Source organism: Eleutherodactylus coqui, chromosome 5 (assembly GCF_035609145.1).
Source record: "Eleutherodactylus coqui strain aEleCoq1 chromosome 5, aEleCoq1.hap1, whole genome shotgun sequence".
NCBI classification, from domain to species: Eukaryota; Metazoa; Chordata; class Amphibia; order Anura; family Eleutherodactylidae; genus Eleutherodactylus; species Eleutherodactylus coqui.
Genome location: NC_089841.1, coordinates 119812103 through 119833489, shown reverse-complemented (window position 1 = coordinate 119833489; position 21387 = coordinate 119812103). Strand labels below are relative to the sequence as shown.

General features: G+C 42.0%; 1 protein-coding gene across 1 annotated transcript in view; it reads right to left on the bottom strand.

The window, feature by feature from the left end:
• KCNN2 (potassium calcium-activated channel subfamily N member 2) overlaps positions 1–11605 on the bottom strand; it is a 181973-nt gene extending 170368 nt beyond the window's left edge. Inside the window, exons 1-2 of the mRNA XM_066601907.1 lie at positions 10646–11605; positions 9320–9415 (exon numbers count right to left, since the gene is read on the bottom strand). Coding sequence (XP_066458004.1) covers positions 9320–9415; positions 10646–11605 — 1056 coding nt within the window. The remainder of the gene's footprint in view (positions 1–9319; positions 9416–10645) is intronic.
• Between the last annotated feature and the right edge of the window lie 9782 nt (positions 11606–21387).

Below are 21387 nucleotides of genomic sequence, written 5' to 3'. Positions count from 1 at the left end.
TCAAGTTCTAGATAAAGGCCATAATTTATGGCTGCACTGAGAAGTGCCTTACTATTTGGCAAGTGTTTAGATCCTAATTAGTATTGTTCGGGCTATTTGTGTTGTATAAAAGTAATACATGTCTACTGATGAATGTATGTATTGTTATAATAGTATCTTTAGTGTGCTGGAAAATAAGATATAACAGGTCAATTTCACTGTTTTGTGTTTTTTTATTGTAATCACTGAAATATAGGAAACAACTAATTCCAATGGGTTATCATCAACAGAAGCATGACTTTTTAACTCGTTCCAGAAATGAGAGATTTTATAGTTTTATATAGCTCTGTATGTACTGCAAAGCTTAGTGCTGTTAAGGAGTTATTCAGAATATACGTTAATTCCCTGTAGGATGCACAGTGTAAGTAAGCTGGGTTCACCTACATCAGTTGCATCTGGCCAGTTGTCATATACCAGAGATAACACAACGGAAAACATTTTTGCGTATTCTGAGCATTGGTCCACTGTCCATAGCCGGACAGAAAAATGCTGCATACAATATTTTTGCGACCAGCGTAGAGAGACATCCAGCATCACAACAAATGCACTGAATGTCATGAATGATTCCATAGAACACTATGGGGTCAGTTCTAGCGTGAGTGCAGTCATGGCATTAATTTCCTTCTGGCACCTCACTACAATGCTGAAGGGAAAAAAAAAGATTAAATAGCTGAATATATAGGAAAAAGCCCTAACTGATACATTTGTGTAATCCACATACACAATGAAGGGGTTGTCCAGTTCTAAACTATTAATGGCCTATCTTTAGGCTAGGCCATCAAGAGTAAATTGTTGGGAGACGGCCATCCAGTATCCCCACTGATCAGTTGACTGACAGGCCAGTTATCTCATGCACTGAGAGGATTTCTACAGGAAGCTGGTATCTCCGTTCTCTCTGCAGTGGCCCAGCTTGGTATTATATGCAAAGCTTCCATTCATTTCACTGGGAATTTTGCCTGTAATACCAAGCCAAGCCACTGTAGTGGAAATAGAGCCATCTGTTTCCTACAGAAATCAGCTTAGTACACAAGCAGACTTCCCAGTGGACAACTGAACGGGGAGGGGGGAGGTTCCCAGGCAGCAGACAGACATTGATCTTTTATTGATGACTTATCCTAAGTCTGGTACAAGCAAAAACTTTATTTTTGTGTGTGACAACCCTGTTAATTTACATGCTTTTAGTTGCAAAGCTAATAACCTTCTGCAATCACCACTCATTTAGGGTGGTTTTACATCTGTGTCGGAACCTCTGGTCGGAGATTCCGCCACAGATCTAGCAGCAAATACTGGAAGAAAAGGCACTGCATGCAGAGCTTTTTCTTCCGTCCCAAAACTGGGCAGATGGGCGGAAAGTGGGCAGACCCCTGAACGGAGCAGGAAGGTGGAATCCCCAGTGCAGGGGATTTAAAAAAAAAAAAAAAGAATTGCACTGCGCCAGATGCATCGCATGTGCTGAAGAAAGAAGATCTGGACAGCACGGAGGAGACTTGCTCTGGATCTGGACAGGTAAGAAAATGTCTTTTTCTGTCCATGTCTGCGGGCATGGTTGGATATCTGCTGGATTCAGCAGATGGAATCCGTGCGTGCAAGTGGGCATGAGCCCTTTAACTGTTTTGCAGATGCTAATGCATCCCTATGGGCAGCTTGATTTGCGGATCTCCCGCATGGGTTCCACAGATCAAATCCGCCCATGGACATTGGGCTTTACTCAATACTGGAACAACATGTATATATATATATATATATATATATATATATATATATATATATGTATTTGCAACACTGGAGTCAGTGGGAAATGTTTTTATTAATGGTCGTTCATGTAAATTTAGATTACTATAAGCACTGTAAACAGTTTTGTTGCATTGTTGAAAATGTACAAGCTAAAAATAAAGTAAAAACAGAAAAAGGTATCTGAAAAAAACTGATATAGGCCACCTGCACACAAACAAATCAGACTCTGGATGCGGGATATCGGTTAGCCGTCGGACATGCTATAGATTTTTTTTCTCCAATGTTTCTTTCCCGTGCCGATGCTAGGCGATGACACGGGTCCTGTGACCTTTCTGCAATGTCAATTGCGGAAGGGCCGCGGGTCAGATGGCTACCATTAACTACAAGGAAAGCTGTCTGTGCAAAGCCCACATGAAAATGGAGCATGCTGCGATTTTTCCTCTACAAGCGGAAAAATGCAGTCGCTGTCAGCTCATGTGCTTGGACATGCGGATGCTCCATTGGTTTAAATTGGTGCAGAATGCCACTGATCGCGCAGGATAAGGTCGCGGATTCAGCAATTCAAACCCAGTTGTGTGTTGGCGACCATATAGAATAACAGAATATTAGGATCCTTGCTATATAAAGTGCGGAAAATGTCCAAACTAAGGCCCCCTGTCCACAGGCGTTGCCCCCCGGGTGCAGGAGCCGGCAGACAGATTTCCGCTGTCAGCCTATCTGACAGATAGGCTGACTGTGGGGAATCGCGGCAATTCGCAGCATGCTGCAAATTGCCGGCCACGAGCGGTAAATCGCAATGGTTCTCTACTCGTGGACAGGGGGCCGGGGCTTTCCATAGCAACGCTATGGAAAGCTTCAGATGACGTGATTCGCCGGTGATTTACCACCGGCGAAATCACGCCTGTAGACAGGGGGCCAAGGAGAGCCCATGCTGCTGTATGTGTAGATTGTAAAAGGTAATGATATATTTATAATCCATCTACTTTAATAATCTGGCTACACACAGGTGTAAGCATACTTACACATGCATTTGCACAATAGGCGTTGCGTCTTTTTGTTTGTGCATTTTACTGTATTTTTTGCATGTGAAAAAAACACAAAAAAACCCACACAAGCATGCTCCCATTGATTTCAATGGGCAATTAAGTTTAATTAATTTAGCATGTGCTATTTTTATGTGCAAAATACTCTCATACTGTTCACTGCTTATTAGTTACGCACATTTTGAACACCTAATATGCAGCACAAATGTGTTGGGGTTAAAAAAGCTCTTAAAGAGAGATGGCTACAAAGGATCTTGCAAGCAAATTGCTCTTATGCTTAATTTTAAAAAAAAGTCATCCATTATACTCCTTGTACGTAATAATAAACCTGCACACAGCCTTTATAAATACACAGCCATGCACAATACTGCTATAAGCAGGATGGTGCAGAAGCAGGCACCTGTAATCTGGAGAAATATACTGTAATTGTGTTGCACAAATCCAGCTGGGCAGACAGTAGCGCAATGTGCCTGCAGGAAGCCCCATCCTAGTGAATGCGGAATCCTAGTGTAGTAAAGATAAATAATTCCTCTCCAGAATGCATTATGCACACAGAATATACCCACTGGCTGCCCTGCTGCTGCCATCCTGTCTGCACTGATGATTAGTAGCGGCTGGCTCCAGAGCTCTTCTTCCCACGCACTGCGGCGACGCGCCTGCGCACTGGGAGCCTCCCAGCCGGAGACTGGAAGAGCCGGGTGATTCCGGGGTAACCCCACTCAGCGCCTCATTAATAATCTGCGGGCTCGCTCAGCAAAAGGCAAGCGGCTATTTTTAGCATCGGAAACATTAATAATGCAAGGAGCTCGCTCAGTAGGTGAGGGGGCACCTGGGATTGGCAACCTAGACGTGTAGCTGCTGCTGCATGTAACATTAGCGGGGAAAGCACAGGGATTCCCCCTTTCATCCGCGAGTGGTCTCCTGCCAGACATGAGAGCAACAGCTCCTCTAGCGATGTGTGATTCCTTCCTAGATCCATGCGGGGAATACAGAGGCGCTGGGAAGCACTGGATGCTCATGTAGATCTTAATAAGGGAACACGTGCGGTAATTAGCTGTTCGGAGCTGAACCATTGCAAGGAAGAAATGACATTAGAATATAGCAATCCAGTGACAGATACTGTCAGTGTGCCATGTAGCTGGGATCACGGAGCCGTACAGAGGAAAGGGGCAGGGGTGCTCTAATAATGGTATATGTAATCCAATATATGATGTATGTAGTGGAATATACGCAGGGAGCTCTTCATATTGTAGAAAACATTACTGGTTACATAGGACACGGGTGAGAGAGCTGCGATAATGATGTATGTAGTATAATATGTACCCGGAGCTCTCCATGCTGTGGAAAGCATTAGAGTTTACATAGGACAAGGGTGGGAGAGCTGTAATAGTGATGTATGTAATATGTACATGGAGCCCTCTAGGGTGTGGAAAGCATTAGAAGTTACATAGGACAAGGCTGTGAGAGCTGTAATAAGGATGTATGTAGAGTAGTATGTACAGGGAGCTCTGTATAATGTAGAAATTATTACAAATTACATAGGACAAGGGCAGCTGTAATAATGATGTAGTTAGTCGAATATATGCGAGGAACTCTGCATAGTGTAGAAAGCATTACAGATTACATAGGACACGGGTGTGAAAGCTGTAATAATGATGTATGTAGTAGAATATGTACAGAGAGCTCTGCATAGTGAATAAAGCATTACAATTTACATCGGACAAGGGTATGAGAGTTGTAATAATGGTGTATGTAGTTGAATATATGATGCATGTAGTAGAATACATGCAAGGAGCTCTGCATAGTTTGGAACACATAACATTAGACAAAGGCAAGAGTGCAGTAATAATGATATATGTAACTAATATGTACAAAGAGCTCTCCATGGTGTAGAAAGCATTACAGATGACATAGGACAAGGGTGTGATGGCTGTAATAATGATGTATGCAGTATAATATGTACAGAGAGCTCTCCATGGTGTAGAAAGCATTACAGATTACATAGGACAAGGGTGTGATGGCTGTAATAACGATATATGTAGTTTAATATGTACAGGAAACTACATAGTGTAGAAAGCTTTACTAATTACTCAAGACAAGGGTCTGAGAGCTGTAATAATGATATATGTAATGAATATATGCAGGGAGCTCTGCATAGTGTAGAAAGCTTTACATATTACATAGGATTAGGGTGTGAGAGCTGTAATAATGATGTATGTAGTGTAATGTGTACAGGGAGCTCTGCATAGCGAAGAACGCAGTAGAGATTACATAGGAGGAGGGCAGGAGCTGTAATAATACTGTATGCAGTGTAAAATGTACCGGGAGTCTCCATGGTGCTGAAAGCGTTACATGTTACATAGGAGTAAGGTGTGAGAGCTGTAAAAATCCTGTAAATAGTATAATATATACAGGAATCTCTCTGGTGTGCTGATATCTTTACAGTCTACATAGAACAGAGACTTGTAATGTATGTAGCATAATATGTACAGGAAGCGGTCTGTGCTGATGAAGGCTTTATAGAGCGTGAGACCTGCAATAACATTGTATGTAGTGTAATATGTACAGGGAAGCTCTCTGTGCTAATGTAGGTTTTACAGACTACCTAGCACAAGGGCGTGAGACCTGCAATAACATTATATGTAATGTAATATGTACAAGGAAGCTCTCTGTGCTGATGAAGGTTTTACAGAGCGTGAGACCTGTAATAACATTGTATGTAGTATAATATGTACTTGGAACTCTCCTGTTGCTGAAAGCTTTAGAGATTACACATTGTAGGACAAAGGTATGAGCGTTGTAGTAATGGTGTATGTAGTATGATAAGAGCAGGAAGCTCTCAATGGTCCTGAAAGCTTTACAGGTTATATAGGGCAAGGGCGTGAGAGCTGTAATAACACCGATGCTGTATACAGTACTTTGTACAGGACGCTCTCCATGGTGCTGACAGTTTTACAGTCTACATAGGACAGGCATGAGAGTTGTAATACGGTAGTGATGTATTTAGTATATTATAAGCAAGTAGCTCTTCCTGGTGCTGAAATTTTTACAGATTACACAGGACACGGTTATGACATCTGTAATAACACTATATGTAGCACAACATGTAGAGGGAGCTCTCAGTGATCCTGAAAGCTTTATAGAATACATAGGACAGATGTATGAGAGCTGTAATAATGATGTACAGTATGCTCTGTACATATGACCAGGACATGAGAGCTGTACTTACACTATATGTAGCATAATATGTACAGGGAGTTATCTGTGGTGCTTGAAGCCATGAAGTCTGCATAGCACCAGACTATCAAGGCATGAAAACAGCAATAATGCTGCATGAAGTCTATAACATGCCTAAGGGGCTCCATGATGTTGAACAGACAGTAATCTAATTGGAGTAATATAATTGCATGGTTCATAAGAGCTATTTCTGGGGCTGAAAGCTTTACAGACTACATATGGCATGAGAGCAGTAGTAACAGTTTATGCAGTGTAATATGTGTAAGGAACATGTGGTGTTAAAATATCTGCAAGCTACATAGGATAATAGTGTGAGGACAGTAAAACACTTGGTGTAATATATATAATTTCTGCAGAGACTAAAAGTGCTACATTCTACACAGGAAAAAAAGGTGTGAGAACAGTAATAACACTGGATGTAGTTAAACATTTGCAGGGAGTTCCCATGATGCTGTAACTCCTGCAATCTACATACTGCAAAGACATAAAAACAGTAAAAAAAATTGTATTTTGTGCATATGTGCTGTGAGCTCTTTATGGGGCTAAAAGCTGAACATTATACAAAGTACATGGACTTAAAAAGCAATAATAATACCGTGCTGTATACAATAAAATATATCCAGTGAGCTCTTAATGGACCTGGAAATTCTGTTGCCTAGATTCTACTAGGGCATGAAGGGAGCAATAGCAGTGCATGATGTAAATATGAACAGGGAGCTGTGAGTGCAGCTGAAAGCTTTTTATTATTATTATTCCATATAGGACAAGGGCATGAGAGCAATCATTTTATGTTATATAGTATATGCAAGAGTTATCTATGCTGCAGATCACTCTGTAGCATACATTAGACTACAGCATGAGAAAAATAATATTGTCGTATTAAGTATTCTACTGTATGTGCAAAGAGATTTGTGTGGTTGAATTTTCTGTTATGTACAGAACTAGAGAATGCAAAAGAGTAATGATAGGATATGTAGTGTAATATATGAAGGTAGGAGAATATTCTCAATGCTACAGATGAACAGAGCACGAGAAGGGTAATAATGCATTTTGTACAAGATGCGTAGGTGGCTCTGTAACCACTTAACTAACAATCTGTTTTCAACACATGTAAAGTGCATGAGTGGTGCAGTAAATACTATAGAAAATAGGCTCAATGAGCTCTCCATGATTCATTGTAGACTACATATAACATAAACATGGAAGGAATAATAACTCTACTAATGTACTATATAAATGTAATATGTTCTATATTCTAAGCACAATGATCTCTTCCTGTTATCTACATAAAACAAGAACCTGAAAGAAGTGATAACAGTGCAGAAATGCTGGAAGATCTCAATCTCGCAATCTATAGAATACAAGAACACCAGTGCAGTAGTATGACTGTAGTGCAAGGAACTCCCCTGAGGTACTGAGGACAAGAGCATGGGAGGCATATTAACAGTGTATTTAGCATGCTGTGTACATTATATGTACAGCAAAGCATTACAGTCTGCATAAAACAACAGCAACAGAGATAAAGTAATGTGTATTGAACTCTATGTGCTGCTGAAAGTCCTGTAGTGTCCATAGGATATAACAGTATTCAAATATTGTCCTGTACATGCAGTTTTCTATGATGTTCATTGCAACATTCTCCACTTTTCTGCATATTTTCACACCAAAGGACAGCAAAGAAGTCAATGGGGGGTGCGCAAATGCACATGCAACACGCAAGGAGATGTGTAATATGCTGCGTAATTCCACTGGAAAAAGAACACATCTGGAACTCATTAGACTAAATTAGTTATTTCAAGCTGTGCATCTTCCTTGCCGAACACAAATGAACATGCCCTGCGGGCAGGAAAAGTACAGTAAAACACACTGATACACATGCAAAAAAGCCTTGTTTAGTGCGCAAAAAAGTTGCACTGAGGTGCATACACTCATGTGAAGATGCTAAAGTGCTCTAATTCACATAGGACAGGAACATGGGTGCATGGGTAAAGTATAAGATGTCTTGTACTAAGTGCAGTACACTGTCCTTGGTGCTGAAATCTCCAAAGTGCACTGTGCATAGGAGCATGAGAGGTTTTTTAAACCCCATGTAAAATAAGTGCTAAAATCTATGTTAAACACATATGCAAGATCTTGATAGCAATAATTGCAAATAATACTCGCACTTTCCAGCGATCCATTCTGCACAGTGTTTAAGTACCTTACATTGGAAACAATCTTATTGAGCAATATGGTATCTACTATGTAAATTCTCTAATAATATGAATGATTTAAAAGATTGACACCTGAGATAAGGCTTGTTAGCTTTAGAGTAATAAGAAAGAGTCTAAAAACATTAAAAACCTAACATTCTGCACAAATGTAATCCACATTCTGTGTGACTACGAATTAATTAAGCCACGTCTGAAGAAACAAACTAGAGGACTGTGCAAGCAGAATGACGACTGGAAAGTTTGTGATTTGGCAGATGCCTGTATTTTTTTAATGAAAATTGTTGTTGAATGACAAGTTTGTCTCTGCTACATCTTTAATTTACAACATAAAAAGTCTAGAAAGTCGACTTTTCAGTAGCAGAACACATGTTGCAAATTTATGCCACCTACTACCCCTAACATTACATTATCCAACAATTTATACACATGAAAACATTTTTAAATCATAACCAGACAATCAATTCTATAAACTATGCCAAACACAACGTGAGCTCGTCATATACTTTGTATATAGAATATTACATCATACATGTCAATCATTACAGCAGACAATCACACACTTCAAGAAGACAATTAATGAAAAAAGCCTGATCTGTATCTCATTGCCGCAATTCTAACCTATGTTATATCATTAATTTTGTAGGTAAACACTAAAAGTGAGCAAAGGGAACCCATAAGATAACTGAGATGACTGGCTGTTAAACCAGGTTAAAGAAGAGCACATGCCTTTGACGTACCCTGTTATGATAAGATGCTGTTAGACAAGATGAAATAGTTCCACTGTCAGATAAATAAGTCATTCTCTTGAAACAAACAACGAATTAATGACACCGTGCGTAAAGTAATGTTCACCCAGTAAGAAAGTAGGAGCGGGGGAAGCCTTACTTATTATGCACAGAGAGCATACATAAGAATCAGGAGACTCATACATCTATAGTACATTCTGTATGACTATATACAATTTACTTTACATGTCATACATTTTCTTCCAGTACATTCAACAAAGTATTATTGAATTACAACTTTTAAGGATGTGATAGAAATATAATTTACCTGAATTTCCCTTGCGTGGTATACAATTATAAGACCAAGCAGAATAATTGTGGAAAGGCTTATAAGGCATTTTAGAGCTAATGAGTACAGCGAGCCCTGAAATAGAAACATGTTTCAGTTACCAATGTCAGATCATGCTGCAACACAAAACACTGTAAAAGTAGTCACAAGAAGTTAAGCAGATGGGAAAGGTCTCATGGGAACACACTGTGAACTGAACTACAGGGAAAGGGCAGCTGTCAGGGCAACTGTGGCAGGCAAACAACTCTACATGCTCAAAGGAGTCTTTAAGGAGTCTAAAACCTAAGAACAAAACATAAAGCTGTTCTATTGTTCATATAGGGGGAAAAGAAAAAAAAAGTTTGGTACCGTGTTGGCCAGTAAAATAGAATGTGATTTTTCTCAGTAGGAGAAACCAAGTAATCTTGTAGATATGATACATTTAATGGCTAACAAAAATACATGATGTTACAACAAACTTTCAAATCTACTTAGGATTCTTCATCAGGCAGTAATAGGATATATCCGAAGTAGTGTATATATATATTTTATTTATTATATATACATATTCATAAAAGGGCAGATTGACTTGCACTAAACAGGATGCGTAGAGGAGTGAATACTTAATTAGTCCACTGATAAGGATGTGAGGGTTTTATGGTCTCTAAATTGATGTTACAGGGAGAAGCAGACGCCAGATTTCTTAGCCCACCCTGACACAAAGTCCTGAGAGTTATTCATGTCATTAAAGAAAGACCAGGTTACCTGTGGTAAGCACTTTTCTTGCCACAGACGCACCATAGAACATATGAAAGTTATCAAATTAAAAGACAACTTCAAATCTCAATGTCATAGAAGAATTTGGAAGTATAAGTTTATAACCAGGGTTTTATGGCTGGGTGGGCTGAAAAATCTGGTGCAGGGATAACACGCTGGCCTGGTGACCCCTAACATCAATTTAGAGATCATCGACAGTGGACTAATTAAGTCTTTACTCCTCCTGTTTTGTTATTGTTTTAAGTGCAAATCAATCACACCATGTCTGTATCTAACATATTATATATACACATATACTTCAGTTTCAGCCTGATGAAGAATCCGAAGTAGACTGAAAAGCTTGCTGTAACGTAAAATTTATTTTTATTAGCCATTAAAAGGTATCCTGTCTACAAGATTACTTGGTTTCTCCAATAACTAAGAATGGGGAGAGGCGTATTTACGTATTTTCCGTCACTATCCAACTTGTAGTGACTGATAACAGAGAACAAGAGCTTGCCCTCATCTGCACCGTAAACTTTTGGTCCAAGTTGTCAGGCTGATGTGTACCTTGTCATAGGCTCCCCAGGACAGTTCAGTCTCGATGACCATGACTACGATCCCAAACATCCCGAATATGAGCGCGTAGTCGCTGAGGCGCTTCCTCTTCTCGAAGAGCGCTCTCCGGTGCCCGAGCTTGTAGCCGATGTTCTGGTTCTTCTTCTTGCTGGACTTGCTGCAGCTGGAGTTCTGTCCGCCCGCCGCCGCCGCCGCTGGCTGCCCGCTGTAGGGCGCTAGGTTGTTGGAGTTGTGCTCGGGCTTGGACACGACGATCTCCGGCGCGGCGCTGGACACGGGCTGCAGCGGCTGGGACTCGGAGTCCAGTTCGTGGAGGTTCCTGCGGGATGCGCTCAGGTTGCTCAGCGGTCTCATCACGCCGCCGTTGTACCTGCAGCTGCTCATGGCTATTTCCGTGAAGGGGTTACTCTCTCGGCGCTGGCTGCTGGGGCTCGCCTGCTGCCGGCTGTGGCACTGCTGGTACTGGTGGTGGTGCTGGTGAGGTCTGGAGGAACTGGCATGGCTGGAAGGCGTCAGCTCACTCACGTTCAACTGGCTGCCTTGCCGGGAGGAGGAGGAGGACAGGGGCGAGGAGTTGCGGAAAGCGCCGGCGGTGACTGGGGACGAGGTGCGGAGAAGTGGCAGGCTATCCCCGTGGAAGGAGCAGCTGTTGCACTGGAGGCAGGGGCCGTCCTGCTGGAAGAAGAGCTGCTCGTCCGGACTGTGCGGCGGCTGCTGCTGAGGAGGAGAAGGAGGAGGCGGCTGCTCAGGGAAGAAGCCGTGCTGGAACTGCAGCGATGTTTCCATGTCAGAGCTGTTAAAGCTGCAGGAGGATCGCCAGGCTGTGCACCCAGCGCAATGCGTTCTGTCAGGGATGGGGAAGTCCTCAGTTCGGGAGGAAGGGCCCATTTCGGCTCCCGTAGAATCGAAGCAACACGTCCGATTGGTTGGGCGAACCAAAACAAAGGGCATGACGTCAGCGCCTGGGCGGGGTCAAACAATGAAAGAGTAGAGTGTGGACGACCGACTGCTTAGTGTGTCCTAGTGCTGGGAAGTGCGGCTGACGGCAGGACCTCAGCGCTCATGGCTCCGGCACTGGGGAGCAGCACTCAGGTGGGTGTAACTGGGCGGCTGCTGCTGCCAGGTGCCCACACCGGCAGTCCGCGAGAGGGGCACTGCCGGCATTACAGCAGGCGCTGCGCTCTAAGGGCTCCGAAGCTCCACAGGTGTTCTAAGAGGTGGTGTGCGCAGCTCTACCCAGCGCGGGCATCATGCCTGCCGTGCCACCACTTGTAGTCCTCCCATCTGACGAGCAGGGGATTTCCTGGAAAAAGTGTACAAAGGGGAATTAGGAATAGGCTGCAGATGTCATACAGTGCGCGATGTATCAGACGTGTTAGTGATACATCCACCTAGCCCCAAGAAATCATTACAATCATACATATCACTTCTGTATGCCCTGTTCTCACTTCTGAACTCTCAGATCCTGGAAGTTTGGGACGTGAGCAGGCAGCTATGTGCCATTCACTTCCATACTACTAATTGCATCACACTGACTTTGTTAGCAACAGTATTTGCTGGCCAAGAACCTTTGTTCCTCTTACGCCATTTTTTGCTCCTGCTGAATAGTAACATATTTTACATCAACCAGTAGTGTCAGCATTTGTTGATTCTGAAGCTGGTCTTTGTCTTCACAATAGTGTTGAGCCAACTGAAACGGTCTCAGCCAAACCCACTAAAATGAAGGCTTCTTCTTCCTCTTTTTTTTTCTTCACTGAAGTTAGGTTCATGCCTAAATTCGGGGATTCCATTTTCTTGCTCTGTTATGGGAGCAGGAAAGGGGAATCCCCTGGCCAAATTAATCCCTCATATGACAGAATGTATATAGTTAATGGGGTCCATTTGGTTTCCGTTCTGCTGTCCAGCATTTTGGCAGATGAAGAAGTCCTTCATGCATGACTTTTTTTTTTCCCAGTGTGTTTTTATGCTAGATCTGCAATGGAACCTCTGAACGGAGGTCTTGTACGTCAGTTTTGGGGTAATTGGCGATTGTTCATTTCAAAGTAATTCAGACCAAACCAATCGAATCGAATCGAAATTTCGAAAAGTTTGCTTGTCAGTACTTCACAATCCCCCCAGAGTGCACCATTGCTTGAAATTAAATAGGTTCTTCAGTTTTATGGGTATTGAACAAAGAATGGGCCATAATATGTAATACTTCTTTCATTCACTAGATTGACCTGATATTCGCTATACTAACATAAACTGTTTCAAAAGTGGTGGTTGTGAACTTCTAAATCTGCTTGGTTAGGTGATTATTTATGGTGTCACTTTGTATTTGAAGCAGATATCCAATATAAAAAAAAGTCTACAGGTCTCTCTCTGTTTGTCTGTCTGTGTCTCTCTGTCTGTTTCTCATTCTGTCTGTTTCTTTCTTTCTGTTTGTCTGTGTCTCTCATTGTCTGTCTCTCTGTCTGTTTGTCTCTCTGTGTGCCTCTCTCTGTCTTTCGTTGTCTGTCTCTCTATCTCTCTGTTTCTGTCTATCGCTCTCTGTTTCTTTGTGTCAATGTATCGCTCTCTCTCTTTGTCTGCCCCTTTCTGTTGGTCTCTCTCTATTGCTCTCTTTCTGTCTCTATCACTCTTTCTCTCACTGTCTATCGCTCTGTCTCTCTATTGTTTTCTCTGTCTGTCTCACTTTCTCTTTCTGTCTATCGCGCTCTCTCTCCATCTCTCTATCGCTTTCTGTTTCTTTGTCTCTCTTTCACTCTCTCACTCTGTCTCTCTGTTGTTCTCACTCTCTTTTGCTCTCTGTTTCTCTTTCTTTCTTTTGCTCTTTCACTCTGTCTCTCTATCGTTCTCACTCTGTCTATCGCTCTCTGTCTCTCTATCGCTCTCTCTGTCTCTCTATTGCTCTCTCTGTCTCTCTATCGCTCTCTCTGTCTCTCTATCGCCCTCTCTGTCACTTTATCGCCCTCTCTGTCACTTTATCGCCCTCTCTGTCACTTTATCGCCCTCTCTGTCACTTTATCGCCCTCTCTGTCTCTTTATCGCCCTCTCTGTCTCTTTATCGCCCTCTCTGTCTCTTTATCGCCCTCTCTCTCTATCGCCCTCTCTCTGTCTCTCTATCGCCCTCTCTCTGTCTCTTTCTCTCTCTCTCCCCTCTCTCTCCTTTCTCTCTCTGTCTGTCTCTGTCTCTCTCTTTCTCTGTCTGTCTCTGTTTCTCTGTCTGCCTCTCTCTCCTTCCGTCTTTCTCTCTCTTTCTTTCTGTCTCTCTCGCTTTTTTTATCTTTCTTTTTCTCACTCTCTCTTTCTGTCTGTGTCTGTCTCTCTGTCTGTCTGTTTCTCTGTCTCTCTCCCTGTCTCTGTCTGTCTGTCTTTCTCTCTCTCTGTGTGTCTCTCTGTTTCTGTCTCTGTCTATCTCTCTTTCTGTCCCTCTCTCTTGTCTGTCTCTCTGTGTGTTTCTCTGTCTGAATCTCTGGTCATTATAATAATGTAGGTCTCGGTAGACTGTAACCTTCACAGCACTGACATCTGGAGATATGGCGGCTAGGTCACCATGGTAACGCTGTGCTATATGGGGAATACACGTAGGGCGCAGCCACGGCACTGATAACTGAAAAGATGGCGGCTAGGTTACCATGGTAGCGCTATGCTATGTGAGGGACACGCGGACGGCACAGCAGCGGTGAACTCTTGCGATAACTGAGCCTGTAAACATGACGTGGCAGCCCTCTGCATCATGCGAGATGACAGACAACCCGCGCATGCGCAGAAGGAGCTATGGAAGCCAATAGAATGTACAGGCAAGCTATGCATCAGTGGAGTGGCTGCGGACCCAGCACCTGCAATGACTACAGATGACATGGATTTCAGCTGTAAGTGGGAGTGTTTTAGCGATTAATGTGTGGTGATTGGTGGAGGTAGTATATTTATTAGGTGTACATTGTATGTGGTAATTACTTGAGAAAGACCCCTGCGTGGGTTGAAACGTTGTGTGTTTTTGATGGAGTAAATAAAGAAGCACCAGATGGGTGCAATTTTTATGCAAGACGCTCAAGTTGCTGCTCACTGACTTTTTTGCTGACAGTATATGGATAATTTGGAACCACAGGAGTCTGATTCCTTTGCTGGTGAAGCTTTGCAACATTAATCGCAGATACCTCCCACTAATGTGGTAATGTGGTAGTGCCACTGTGACTCTTTCTGCTTTGTTGGATCTCTGTGTCTGTCTGTTTCTCTGGCTCTCTTCCTGTCTCTGTCTGTCTCTCTGTTTCTGTCTCTTTCTGTCCCTCTCTCTGTGTGTTTCTCTGTCTGACTTTCTGTCTGTTTCTCCGCCTCTGTCTGTTTCTCCGCCTCTGTCTGTTTCTCCGCCTCTGTCTGTTTCTCCGCCTCTGTCTCTCTTCCTGTCTCTGTGTCTGCCTGTCTCTCTCTGTCTCTATGTCTCTGTCTGTTTCTCTGTCTCTCTTCCTGTCTCTGTCTCTGTGTCTGCCTGGCTCTCTATGTCTCTGTCTGTTTCTCTATCTCTGTCTGTTTCTCTATCTCTGTCTGTTTCTCCATCTCTGTCTGTTTCTCTATCTCTGTCTGTTTCTCCATCTCTGTCTGTTTCTCCGTCTCTGTCTGTTTCTCCGTCTCTGTCTGTTTCTCCGTCTCTGTCTGTTTCTCCGTCTCTGTCTGTTTCTCCGTCTCTGTCTGTTTCTCCGTCTCTGTCTGTTTCTCCGTCTCTGTCTGTTTCTCTGTCTCTGCTTTTATTGCCCCTGTGTTTTCACAGAGAAGCGATCACGCACTGAATGAAGTTCAGTGTTGGAGATCTCTTTTGGTTGCATACTTGCCTTTAAAGTAAACAGGCAGTTGAGCATAGATGAACAACTGCCTGTTAAATGGGCCAACATTTGCTTGTTTTTTAGGTACTAAAAAACAAACTACTCCAACAAGTGAGGAATTCTTGGTCACTTTGCCCTATCGCATTCGTGTTTATATGGGATGACAGTTGCCAATTATCACTCTTTGGAGTGATTACTCAGGCGACTATTGGCCCATGTAAAAGTACCATTGCTAAATCTCTTCCCACCAGATTATATGGCAATCTGTTTAGTTTATTTTGCTCTAAAACACTGTACGTGTAGACTGGACTGCATTTTCAAGTTGATGGGTTCCCTTTAATATCAGTAAGTGAATCATCTCACAATTCTTGAAATTCTCAAACTGACATTTTCTTGACAACCAGTATGACAATTGCAATTGCTGCTTTAATGTTCTATTAAAAACTTCCCTTATCACTAACTGTTCTTTGTTATAAAATTAATACTGTTCTGTAGTTGATGCATTACTATAAATTGTAGCTTTATTAGAAACTGTTATCATATTCTGTGGATAGATCTGTAACATATGGCTACATATGTTACATATCTATATATTTAGAATGTTTTCGCATTTGAAAAAAACAATAATTCAGTTATATCATTCATCCCACCTTAGGATTTATCAATATTATCCTGTATCACACAATATATTAACCTCACTGACACCCATCCTTATTTTTGCTGATGTAGATAATGCATTGGTACTTTAATGATTAATTATTTAAGGAACTTTAAAAGGGAATTTTTGCTTCAGAGCCATACGATTATGGAATGTTAGAACAGATGGAAGCATTTCAGTAATAACTTGCAAGGCTAAGAAATGTTAGTGCTTCCACTTGAAAAGGGAACATTCTAATATAATAAAATATAGAGGAATTGCTATTTGTGCCACTATTTAATATAATCTAAAGCTCCAGATCACATGTTTTATTTTTTTTTTAGCTAAAATTACAAGAGCTTAACCCCTTAGTGACCAACCCATTGCCTTTTTACGTCCTGCTTTGCTTGGCTTTAATCACTAGGAACGTAAAAACATGATTCCTTTAGGAATTAAAGCCCTGCAGGCTGTGGACATGACAGCTCTATGCTATCAGTTCCCCGGGGTAGACGTCAACCTGGAGCTGTCATTTAAATAAAAAGTTTTAAAAAGTTAGTTTCAGCTACCTCATGGATCAGATCCATGAGGGTAGCAGATCGTACTCACCCCCATCCTTCACGATGTCCCACGGCGATCTAGTCCAGAAAGGACCTGACGCCACCTTCTGTGCATGCGCACAAGACATATGACATCACACGATGGGCAGAATGATGGGGGCCTGGGAGATTTGAAATCACCTGGCTCCCGGCTACTAAAGGTCCCCTCATGGATGAGATGAGGGCACCTGAAAATACTCACCTCCATTCTCCGTGATGTCCAGCGGCCATCTGGACCTGCCAAGGGCTTCTGCGCACGCGCCAATGTGGCATGCATGCATAGAAGGCCAGAGAGCCCGACAAATTTAAAATCTCCTTGCACCCGGCTGTCAAAAATAGCCGAGCGCAGGGAGATGTGACCGGGGATCGCTGTATGTGGTTCCCGGTCACATGATCACCGTTATCAATCGTATAACAGCGATCATATAAAGTTCAAAAAAATGAAAATAAAAAGTTTAAAATTTTAAAGTTTCATCTCCCCTTACGGATTGTATCCATGAGGGTAGATGAAATTACATACTGAGGTCCCCGGATTTGTCCTAAGATGGGATCTTTATCCGCGGACTTTACCCTGGCTTCTGCACATGTGCCCATCAGCAAAATGGCGGACACATGCGCAAAAGTCAAGGATTGCCTAGGAAAATTTGAATCTCCCTCATCCTGGCTACAAAAGGTCACGTGATCGCCATTATCCAATGTATAATGCAGATCACGTAAAAGGTAAAAAAAAGTTGATGCAATCGGTAAAAGGAGATGAAACACATTACAGGAGGCCTCTGCATTTGAACCCCAATGTGATCCTCCTCAACGGACCTTCCCTGGCTTCTACGCATGCGCCCGCTGGCAAAATACCAGACACATGCGCAGAAGTTGGGGAGGGCCCAGGAAATTTAAAATCTCCGTACTCCTGTCTACCAAAGGTCAGTGAGAGCCTAGGGCAGTGACCAGTGGCCTTGTTCTCTATCGTTTTGGCCACTCAAGGGCTCTACCAGTGAACTATGGTTCCTAAAACACCTTCAAGCTAAATTTTTGTTCTGAAAGCCACTGGTTACTCCTTTCATTTTAGGTCCCGTTGTGCATACAGACATAATATTAGGCCCACAATGGGTATGTTTATGAACACAGGACAAACAGGGGTATCCATTTTGGCGTGTAAATCCTCATTTTTATGTGCACTATAGAAAAAAAAGCTGTCTTTAAAATGCAAAAATATGACATTTTATTTTTTCTCCTGTAAATTGCATTAACTCCTGAAAAAAACCTGTGGGGTCAAAATACTCATGACACCCCTCAGTGAATACATTAAGGGGTGCGATTTTTATAATGGGGTCATTTATGGGGGTATCTAACATTCTGATACCTATAGGCCTTTTCTATCTTAGCTTGTCACAGGAAAACAAAGTGTTCCTCAAAATGTTGATAATCAATGTTAAATTTGTACGTCTCCTAAATGGTTAAAAAAAGAGAGTTTTTCAAATGTGCATCCAGAATAAAGTAAACAGATGAAAATATATATCATCAAAAATGTGTATAGTATGTTTGCACATATTTGAGATATTGCAATTGAAAGTGTGAAAAAATAATTTTTTTTTCAAAATTTCCTAATTTTGGCGCTTTTAATAAATATTAACAAATTCTATCAGTCTATTTTTATCAGCTTAATTAAGTACAATATATGGTGAAAAAACAATGTCAGAGTCACTTGGATATGCAAAACCTTTACGATGTTATTCTATGTTAGGCCTTAGTCACACGGGCGGTTTTTCACGCGATTTGCGGATCACATGACGGATGCGCATCCGCAAATCGCGTGACCGTTGCACGCAAATCGCCCGAAAATCTGCTCCTAGCCGCGTTTCATTAGAAACGGGCTGGAGCTGTCCAGCGCATTGCATTCAATGGAGATGGCAATAGAGCCGGCTCCATTTAAAGCAATGCGCTGCGGGCGACCCCGGGATGAATTGTCGGGAAGGGCTTAAATATATAAGCCCTTCCCTGCAATTCATCCTAAAATGTGTAAAAATAAAAAATATATATATCCTCACCTTCTCCCGGCAGCCGGAGCTCCGCGCGGCCGTCCTGCAGTGGGTGTGAAGGGGGTGTGAGTCAGACCTGCCCCCTGATTGGCTCAGCGCTGAGCCAATCAGAGGCATGTCTCACTCACACCCATTCATGAATTCATGAATGGATGTGAGTCAGACCTGCCCCTGATTGGCTCAGCGTTGAGAGGCAGCAGTCACTCACCCATTCATGAATTCATGAATGGGTGTGTGAGTGAAACCTGCCTCTGATTGGTCAGGGCTGTGACCAATCAGAGGCAGATCATTCAGCAGGCGGGGATTTTAAAGCCCCGCCGGCTGAATAGAGCCGAGAAGCAGTTCAGGAGAACTGACAGCGGCCGCCGCTGGACTCCGGCTGCAGCGGAAAGGTGAGTATACAATTTTTTTTTATTTTAACACATTTTAGGATGAATTGCAGGGAAGGGCTTATATATTTAACCCCTTCCCGACAATTCATCCCGCGCACACCGGCAGCCCATTGCTTTCAATGGAGCGGCTGTATTGCCGGCTCCATTGAATTCAATGGGCAAACATCATTCTTCTCTGCCACAGCTGTTACAGCTGTGGCAGAGAAGAATGATTTGTCTTCTATATGTTCTCAATGGGGTCGGCGCTGCTGCCGCCGGCCCCATTGAGTGCATATAGAGAAGAGAACAGGAATCGCAGATCGCAGATAGGTGCGATCTGCGATTTCTGTTCTATAATTTATCGGACGAGCGCATAAAAAGCACTCATGTGTCCGATACCATTGCAAAGCAATGGTTTTATAAAATCGCCTGACGCATGCGCATGCGCAAATCGCGGCTAAAAACGCCCGTTTGACTAAGCCCTTAAAGTGACACATGTCAGATTTCACAAATTTGACTTGGTCATTAAGGCGCAAACAGGCTTGGTCACTACGGGGTTAAGAAGAGCTATTATAATTGAGTTTTTTAGAATACATTCACACATTGTTTTTTTTTCTATTTGCAGCAGTACCCTTAAAAATCGTAAAGTACTAACATGCAGATTTTACAGCAGATTTGGCAGAGTTCACTCCAGAAAATAACATGTGTGAAATATACTTCAAAATGGACTTCAAGCAAGATATTTAGTTTTCATAGCATGTCTTCAATCCTGCAGTGTGTGAATAGGGCTTTCAGAAAGTCCACTTCCTTATAGTGTGCATTTTTTACAGAATTTTGTAGAATTCACTAAAAACCTGCTACTAACAAAAGAAAAAAGCCATACACAAAAAGTGCATCAAAATGTAAACTGTGGGCTAGAGCTTAAAGTGGCTATTCACTGGAAAATCACTTTACTTTTAGCTACTTTATTTCCAGGGTTTAATTCATAATATGATAGCATTGACTCAATTGAAAAGTGATGTCTTAAAGATTCTTGACTTCAACTGTAATGCAATAGAAAACTCTCTGTGCCATTAGAGTAGCTGATTAGCTGGAATGATAGGTAATTGTGCTAGAAGGTAACCTTATGTCTATGGAAATGTAAGTTATTGTATCTGGTCATTATGTCAAAATGACTCGCATAGTTACATTACATATTGAGATCACTGTTATTTGTAGTTTGGTACAACCAGATTCGCAGTTTGAATAAGTTAGTATTATTGTGAAACGAAATCTGTCACATTGAAAATGCAATCCATTCTGCAGGCAGCATATTGTAAAACAGATTGTTATATAGTTTTATGAGAACTATATTTTAAAAACTATATATCAATCTGCTCAGATCTGTCTTGTCTATAACATGATATGTGCAATTTGGACAGCATATTCAAGCTGACAGTTTCCCTTTAAAGGGTATGTCCATTATTCTCATCACAGAAATTGTTTGTATATTGCTAGGATATTGCTACTGCTGGGATTCCCTCCAATAGGAAAGTGTTGTCATATCCTAGCAATATGCCGTATCTATGTGCAATTATGACACATAGCAGCACCCCCTTCCAATATGTGGTAGGAATGAGTGGTTGTTAGTATGTTGCACATGTGCAATACTCCTTGATATAGAAAATTACCAGTCTGAATGCTGTTGAGATGTGGTGTTCAAACTAACCCTTGTATCTATGTATCAGTAAGTATGGCCACCTTCTGTGATTTAAAAAAAAAAATTGATATGTCCTTTTTTGATTTGTTATGTTAATGTAGGGACTCACAGGATAACAAGGACCCTTAACGTTGGTTGCAAGCTTGCGTACTTCAGCCAAAATCTTAACGAATGCATCGTCTTTGTTTGTATTTAACATTATTTTTGCAGCAAGTATTCTGGCTTTAAAATGCTGGTGGTGCTCAGGGTGTCAACGCCAGTGTGGTTTACTTTTGAGCTGGAGAGCAGTCTCTCAGGCTGAATGGTATGTGGCCTCATTAACAAGCTGTAAGCCTGCTTCGTGCAATACAAATATCGATGGGACTGGCACCCTTTGTATCTATGTGGGTCATTCTGGGACAAATCACCCAAGAGGTAACACCTGACCATCTCCGATTTCTACCAAACTTTGCACATTTATTACTAGAATGTATATAAAATCCAAATTTTCAATCCCATCAGTTCATCGGGTCAAGAAATAAAGGGAGGTCCATTTTCTGCGGGTCCCCAAAATCCATAATGTTTGATAATTCTTATCTCTGAAACTATTGGGCAT